General features: G+C 43.5%; 1 protein-coding gene across 5 annotated transcripts in view; it reads right to left on the bottom strand.

Annotated features, from left to right (window-relative positions):
- The window catches only part of Slc10a7 (solute carrier family 10 member 7), a 235,270-nt gene that overhangs the window by 211,648 nt on the left and 15,344 nt on the right, over positions 1–8,278 (bottom strand). For 4 of the 5 annotated variants that reach the window (XM_005345380.2, XM_026778789.1, XM_026778790.1 and 1 more), the window contains exon 4: positions 3,805–3,880. In XM_005345380.2, the coding sequence (XP_005345437.1) occupies positions 3,805–3,880 (76 nt within the window). Of the gene's footprint in view, positions 1–3,804; positions 3,881–8,278 lie in introns of those variants that run through there. The other variant, XM_026778792.1, reaches the window with a different exon arrangement.

Below are 8,278 nucleotides of genomic sequence, written 5' to 3'. Positions count from 1 at the left end.
AGGGGACCCGGCTTCAGTTCCCAGAGTGCACACTCAAGAGCACACTGCTGTTATAGGGGACCCAGCTTCAGTTCCCAGCATGCACACTCAAGAGCACACTGCTGTTACAGGAGACCCGACTTCAGTTCCCAACATCCAATGGCAATTTACAGCTCTATAGAACTCCAGGCAGCACTGCCAGCCTCGGTAAGGAGAGTTCAGTCTGTGGTTTTCAGATATCAGTTTCTCCCTTCCCACCCTAAGTTTTGGCTGCTGAAAACTCTGAATTCCTTGCAAATTTTGTTCCGACCAGACAAGAGCACCTCCAGACTTCCCTGTTAAACCATTAGGAGTACAAATTATGAGCAAGGAATAAATATGCGCAAGTGTGAGTAAATGTGTAGGCTTTACTACCGAGACTTGGAAATCTTAGGAATCCCATCATACCCTAGCATCCTAGGCTAGCACTCTCTAAAACCCGATCCCACCCAGCAGTATTCTCCATGAGCAACACTATGTTCTCCACTGCTCAGTCCAAACCTCTGGAATCAGTCTGGACCCTCATTTTCCCTTGAGTCACATGTACACATCAGCACATCATATGCCATCAAAACACAGCAGAATCCAAACACCTTTTCCTGTCTTTAGCATCTTGCATGTCACACCGATAGAAGTGAAATGCAAGACACAGACTGGGGACAATGCTGACAGTGTATATATCTGATGAAGAGCTCTATATCAAAACACATAAATTTCTCAATGCTTATAGGAAAGCAAACCATTCAATTCTAAAAAATGAGCCAAAGATTTAATAGGCACTTTGGCCAAGAAGACATTTAGACAGAGGGTGAATAAGCACAATTAAGATACTAACACTATTAGTCACTAGGATACACAAATTTAATTAAAACCATAATGAGAAAACACTATGGATATATAAGAATGTTAAAAATTTAAAGCTGACAAGATTGAGTGATGACCAGGTTGCAGAACATTTGCATGTAAAACAATACAACTACTTTGGAAATTTCTATCAACAGTTAAACCTCCATTTTGATACAGAAAGAGTTTTGTGCAGTGTTAGAAACTATCCATTTCAGAAACTATGAACAGGATATAAATTATATAAAGATGACACTTTTTGATCCAAAGGCAATAAAAAAAAATCAAAGGACCCAACTATTCCACTAATATATTAAATAGCAGTGCATGTCCGGTTAAAAAGTGTGCATGAGGCCAGGCTGTGGTGGCACACACCTTTAATCCCAGCACTCGGGAGGCAGAGGCAGGCGGATCTCTGTGAGTTTGAGAACAGCCTGGTCTGCAAGAGCTAGTTCCAGGACAGGCTCAAGCTACAGAGAAACCATGTCTCAAAAAAACAAAAACAAACAAAAAAAAAAAAGGTGTTGTGCATGAACACTCACCCCTCCAGACTGGAAACTGTCCACGTGTCTATCAACAGGTGAGTGGATAAACAATCTGCACCCCTGCAGAACACCACCCAGAATCAAAATCATTTAATAAATAAAAGCCTAAAGGATCGATGAACACAAAATAATTACAACAAGTACTAGAAGTCAGGAAAGAAAACAGCACCAAAAGGAATACTGCGCAGTTCTATTCCATAAAACTCTGGGATATGCAAGCTGATGTAAGGTGACAGAAACAGATCCAAGGTCACCTGCACCCTGAAGAGAGGTGCTAGGAGGGCGAGAGGAAGGGGTGACAAAGGGACAAAGGAGACTTTGCAGGGTGCTAGGCTTTTGAGTAGTCCCCCACAGCAGATGTAGCAGCAAGTCTGCAGCCACTAACTACTGTTGGAAAGGCAGAGGCAGAAGGATCACTTGAGCCTGTGGGGCTCAAGGCCAGGCTGGGCAACATAGCAAGACCCCATCTCCAAAGAACAAAAGGTAAAGTGAGTGTACCCCCAGAATTTACTCACTGGAAACTTAACCTCTGACACAGCGTCTCTCGATCTGTGGGTTGTGAGCGACCCCTTTGGGGTTAATCAGCCCTTTCACAGGGGTTGTCGAAGACCACCCTCCATATCAGATATTTATATTACAATCCATAACAGAAGCAAAACGACAGTGACGAAGTAGCAATGAAAATATTTTATAGTTGGAGGGTCATGAAAACACGCAGAATCATATTAAAGGGAAGTTTGAGAACCACTTCTCTAACACTGGGTGCTGCATCCTAAGGAGAGGTGCAGGGGAGATTCGCCCTCAAGAATAAATTAATTCTAAATAAAAAGGGGCTTAAGGCTATGAGGTCCTTCTCCTGCTTTCTCTTCCCTCTTCAACCAGGCGATGGATGGTACACCAAGGAAGAGCTCAGCAAATGTAGGTCTCCCCCCCGGAATTCCCTACCCCCCGGCTGAAAGCAAGAGATCTCTGCTCTTCACAATTACCAACTTCAGGACTCTGAGAGTGGCACAGAGTGGACACAGGAGGCGAGGGGATGCTCATAACTGCAGTCTAGCCGTTCCTCTTAAGGAAACTGCATTCAAAAAAGTGAGATAGAGGCCGGGTGGTGGTGGCGCACTCCTGTAATCCCAGCACTTGGGAGACAGAGATAGGCGGATCTCTGTGAGTTCGAGACCAGCCTGGTCTACCAAGGGAGTTCCAGGACAGGCTCCAAAGCTACAGAGAAACCCTGTCTCGAAAAACCAAAAAAAAAAAAAAAAAAAAGTGAGATACATAACATCTTAGAGCGAATTAACTCAGGCTCTAAATTAGATATACCAAACTGAGTGGCAAATAAAATGCTCAAGTGAGCATTCCTACTTCATTCCATTCCTGCTCCAAGATGCTAAACAGTGCTAGAAAAAATATGCAACCATGATGCCTGTCTTCACTTTAAATGATGATTTTACAGACATAGGGAGAGGATAGACAGACAAATGGCAAGTAAAGGATACATAGATAAATAGATGAATAAATAGATAATAGCTAGATAGATAATAAATATTGGTTCAAAAATGATAAGTAGGTAGATAGATAAATGATACAAGGATCATATCATAAATTAGATGATAGTAGATATTGATGAATAATTTATAGATAGGTGGTAAATTGATAAATAGTGTATAATTGGGCACATCAATGACAGACTGATGACAGATATGATCGATAGATGATATCTAGATGATAGATATGTGTAGAGTTTATCACATGTAGTAAGATTAACATAGCTATTTTTTAAAAGAATGCAGCAGACATTCCGCTAGGTGTTTTTTAGAAGCAGTAAGTGGATGGAAACTATAGGATGTGCTAAGGAAGCAGAACCCTAGGGATGAATGGGAAACACTATTCCAGCTCCCCACGATGACTTTTTTCACATAAAAATGGAGGGCGAAAGGAAGGTCCTTTAGGATAACTTTTTGGGGCCTTTCAACTGAGGAAGGAGCTTCTGAACAGCTGTAAGTGAACTCTTGCACAGTTGGGGAATTTCTTTGAACTCATCCTAGAAATGTGGTCTTATTTCTTATTTGATATCATCTATATTTATAAACATACTTAACCCAATAATTCAATTTATCTTTTTTTTTTTTAGGAAGTGGCCACAGCCTCGAGTCAGTGAGTTTGGACTCTGCCCTTCATCCCTCAACTTCCCACTGAGATAGGAAGGTCACCATCTCCATTTCACTCCTCTCTCTTGCATTCATTAGAAACTCTAGTTCCACACATCACCAGTTTCAGCCTCGGTGCATGCAAACAGCCATGTTGTTCATAAGCAGCTCACAGTTCTCTGCAATGATTGAGCCACACAGAAGCACAGCGCACACTTGTGTTTAGATAAGGTTATATTCCCATGACTCACCTCATTTCCACCAACTGCCTTGGTTAAAATCACAGCAGAAGACACAGGGGGAGGCATGCAACCTACTGTCTGCAAACTGAAAAATAAAAGAAAATCCAGTTGTAAATAGTTCCTTATTTCCAGTTATAAATCAAAGATAACAGCGTTTGTCGGTATACTCTCCGTGTTGAGCTGAGACACTACGGGACAACATGGATCAGAAGATACAGCAAACGTGTGGGCCCAGAGAGCTCCTGACATTATACAGGTTTACATGGTTTTATTTTTTAACTTATTTAAACTTTGAAGGGCTGGGGTTTAGTTCAGCTGGCAGAGTGCTTGTTTAACATGCACAGTGCCCTGGTGTCATCCTTTGCACACATCAAATACAGCAGGTCTATGATCCATCCCAGCACTGCGCACACACACACACACACACACACACACACACACACACACAACTTTGATTACGGAGTTCAAAAAACAAGCAGGCTATAGTAAGTGAGATCACTGAACGATAATTAAAATAGATACTATAATCTTGGGTTATTGCCATAGATCTCTCCCCGTGGAACTAGTACAGCAGTACACACCTGTGTTCACAGCTCAGCGGAAGGTGGGGCAGAAGGAACACAAGCTCAAAGACAATATAGGCAACACAAAGAACCTCTGTCCCAAAAGAAAATCTTCCTTGTATTTTTATAGAAGATCTTTTGGTAACAAATAAAGCCTAAAGATGACATCTAATGCTCAAAAATATTTGATAAAACAGAAGTTTACATTTTACAATTCTCAACTTTCATCATATAAACAACATTCTCATGTTGTAAAGTCATGTTGGAGGCAGTAATACTATCTCACACTTCTTGAATTCAGACCCAGAGTGAATTCCCATAGCTGCTTCATATGTTTTTATTAAATAAGGCTCATATGTCCACGGTCATGATAGTGAGCCTATCCTCTCAGTTAGTGTAGAGAATAAGCTGTGTGCCAGGAAAGCCAAATTACGGTCAGTAAATCTAAGGACTAAACTGAAGACCATTCCGCAGTATTTGAACAGAACATGGCCTCACCAGAAGGAAAGTTCATCAAGGAAACAGCACACAAACACTGTCAGGAGAAGCCAGCCTGGGCAACAAATTGAGGCCTGTCACTCAAATAAAGTAAGAACAGGGATCTGGGAAGATTTGTTTTGGTTTTTGTTTGTTTGGTTAGTGGGCTGGTTTTCTGAGACCTGACCTGGCTTGAACTCACCATGTAACCGAGGATAGCCTGAGCCTGAAATTCCCACTCTTCCTGCTGTAGCCTCCCTAGTGCTGTGCCAGCAGAACATATCAAGCTGATATTAACCCTTATTACTAATGATAACCCTGAGAAATACAACAGCGCTTCAGAAGAAGGTTCCATCCGTTACTGCTGAGTCGTTCTAACCCGACTCTGCTACCCACATTTCCCTACCATGATTCTGAGGGAGAGCCTGTCCTCCTTTCAACTAACTCAACTGACTAGTTTCTACTGTCACCTTGACAAAACTTTGGAAAAAGGAACCTCAATCAAGGGAATGCCTGAATACACTTGGCCAATAACATGGTCTGTGAGGCATTTTCTTGATTACTACACGATATAGGAGAACCTAACACTCTGTGGGCAGCACCACAAGTGGGCCTGGATTGTTTAAGAAAGGTAAGGCACAGAGAGCAAGCCAGCAAGCAATACAAGCAACGTTCTTCCATGGTCCCTGCTTCAGTGCCTGCCTCCAGGCTCCTGCCCTGAGCTCCCGCTTTCATTTCCCTCAGTAAAGAACTCTTACCTGATGTATATGAAATGAACCCTTCCAAAGCTGCTACTGGTCACAAAGCTTGTCCCAGCAACCGAAGAGCAACCCAGAACATAAACGTGCTAGGGAGGCCAAGGGAGACCAAAAGGAGCTAAGAAGAGATTACTCTAGATGAGGGACAGCAAGTGTGGGTCCCTTTGACATCCTGGCGGGGTCACACGACCTAATTCTACCTCGTCACAGATGACAGGTACTACTCTCCTCATAAAGACATCAGGTGCCATCAGAACGCTCTTTCCGAGGACCACCTTTGAGAACCCGAGTCTCTCAGCTTCACACTTTTGTAAGCGGTCTCTTATCAACAGCCTCAAGCCCCAGATTCTTCAGCCCGGTACTAAAAGACTCTGCTGGGATGACCCTAAAGAGATCTTCTGTCTCTCACTAATGCCTCATTTTATAGCCCGCTACTCTAGGCAAACACAAACCTTGTTGAGCACCATTCTTCGTGTGTCTGTGTGTGTATCCCATACATATAGCATATATATGTTGCATGTATTCAATTGGATTGGGAGTTCCCCGAAGAAAAATAAAAACATCTTCCTACTCGTTGCATGCCCCACATACAGCGGATGCTCAGTATTTCCTGACTCGTAGTACACAGAATTACATCACTGCTCTGAAAAGAAGTCGTCTTATTTATGTGGCATTTTACCTCTCCTCGTGAGAGGCAGTGCTCCTTCTCTGAAGTGCAGTATGGTGAAAAGTACACTCCTGACCTCCCTTCCTACTTCTAGGCCACTGGTGTCCCCAAGTTGCCATTCACGCTGTGGCTCAACCCTGAAGCCTCAATCTCCTGGTGACAGCCACAGCCTCCCCAGACAGAGGTCACAGAAACTCGAACTTCCAATCAGTCCCACCACACTCATCTCTCCATCGCGCTTCCACATTCCACTAGCCTCCACACTTGTTCCCCTGGTTTCGTCTCAAGTCCCCTACTATCCACACCACGACCAGGAGTCGCATGCAAGCAGGCCTCGCATCCCTCACTGCACCCCATGAAGCAGCTTCCTGCAGCTTCCAGATAAGTCCTCAGCACAGTGCTCTCTAAATACTGCCGCCCTTCTGCCACATGAGCAGGACATGCCCACTGGCCTGCTTTGCTGAACCTGTCTACAAACTCCCCGGGCTTGTTTCCGCCTCAGTGCCTTTGTACATTGCTTCCTTTCCCAAGAACTTTGGGAGGAATGAGAGTTCCTCAAAAACCTGGTCACCCAATCCCACTGCACACCTTTCCTCTGACGTCACTCATTTTCATTGTGTCCCTCCTGTTGCCTGTTGATGTCTACTCTGAGTATCTCTCACCTCTGGGCAATTCACCAGCACATACTTTCTCTAACTTCAGAAATAATCCCCAGCACACAGCAGGGCTAAATGGATCACAAAGAAATCATGCCATGAATGGAAAGATTTGATACAGTCAACGTCATTATTAAGGGTGTGGTTAAGGTGTGACTGTCCTCAATTTATACAGAGAAAAGCAGGTCTAAACTATGAGATAACTTTACTGAAAGTCCTAGTGTCAGGGGTAGGCTCAGAGGACAACCTCTGAGCTCTGGGGTCGGTGATTTAGCAGCTATAACATGATGCTCAAGTGAGGTTAGTTTTAAACTATTCTAATTAATTTTTCAATTGTTCAGTTCTTTCCATTAAACATGGTAACATTTGTCATGAAAGAAACGATTCTAATGAATCCACTGCTAAATCAACTAAAACAACAACAGAGTAAATGAAAAATTAAACATCTGTGGCATACATATCCTTTTATTGTACGATTTAAAAATGGGCACTGCACTCATCCACGGTAGTCCATGCTTGAAAAGATACAGATGGCCAAGGTAAGGCCCAGTGGACAGCCTACATTCCCATGCAGACTGATCTGGAGGCCTCCAGTGTCTTCCGCTGTTCACTCTGTGAAGCAGCGGGGTGCATGTGTTTGTACAGGCCCAGAGAGCACAGGAGAGCAGCAGCTACAATACTCTCAATCTCCATGTTCTTCCCTTGAGACTGGAACTAAGCTGGTGGCCAGCAAGCCTATAAAACCTCCTGTCTCCAAAGCCCTGGGGTTCTAGGCATGCTCAGGTCCTCAAGCGTGCACTCCTCAACACTGAGCCAGCCCCCTAGGTCCTCTCCTACTCGCTTTATACACTCACAAAGTCTACATTCTGGAACCTTAAAATAGGCACAGGGATCTACTTTAAGATTCTGTTAAACAATTCCTTACTGAACCTCTGATGAAACGCTATTGTTTTAACAGCTAGTATTTATTTTTTCTAATTTATTTATTTTTATGTGCACTGGTATTTTGCCTGAATGTATGTCTGTGTGAGGGTGTCAAATTTTGAAGTTACAGACAGTTGTCAGCTGCAATGTGGATGCTGGGAATTGAACCCAGATCCTCTGGAAGAGCAGTTAGTGATATCAACCCCTGAGCCATCTCCCCCAGACAGAATTTAAAAGTGGTCTCCTTTCCTTATAACCATACAAGTCCTTTTGTTTGTAGTTGCCATGGAAACAATAATGTTACTAGAGCTTCCCCATTAAAAGAATACCCATCAAAAGGTTTAAACATGCCGGGCGGTGGTGGCGCACGCCTTTAATCCCAGCACTCGGGAGGCAGAGGCAGGCGGATCTCTGTGAGTTCGAGACCAGCCTGGTCTA

Source organism: Microtus ochrogaster, chromosome 4 (genome assembly GCF_000317375.1).
Source record: "Microtus ochrogaster isolate Prairie Vole_2 chromosome 4, MicOch1.0, whole genome shotgun sequence".
In the NCBI taxonomy this organism is placed as follows: domain Eukaryota; kingdom Metazoa; phylum Chordata; class Mammalia; order Rodentia; family Cricetidae; genus Microtus; species Microtus ochrogaster.
Note: the sequence above shows the minus strand (reverse complement) of the source record. Positions and strands in the feature narration are given on the sequence as shown.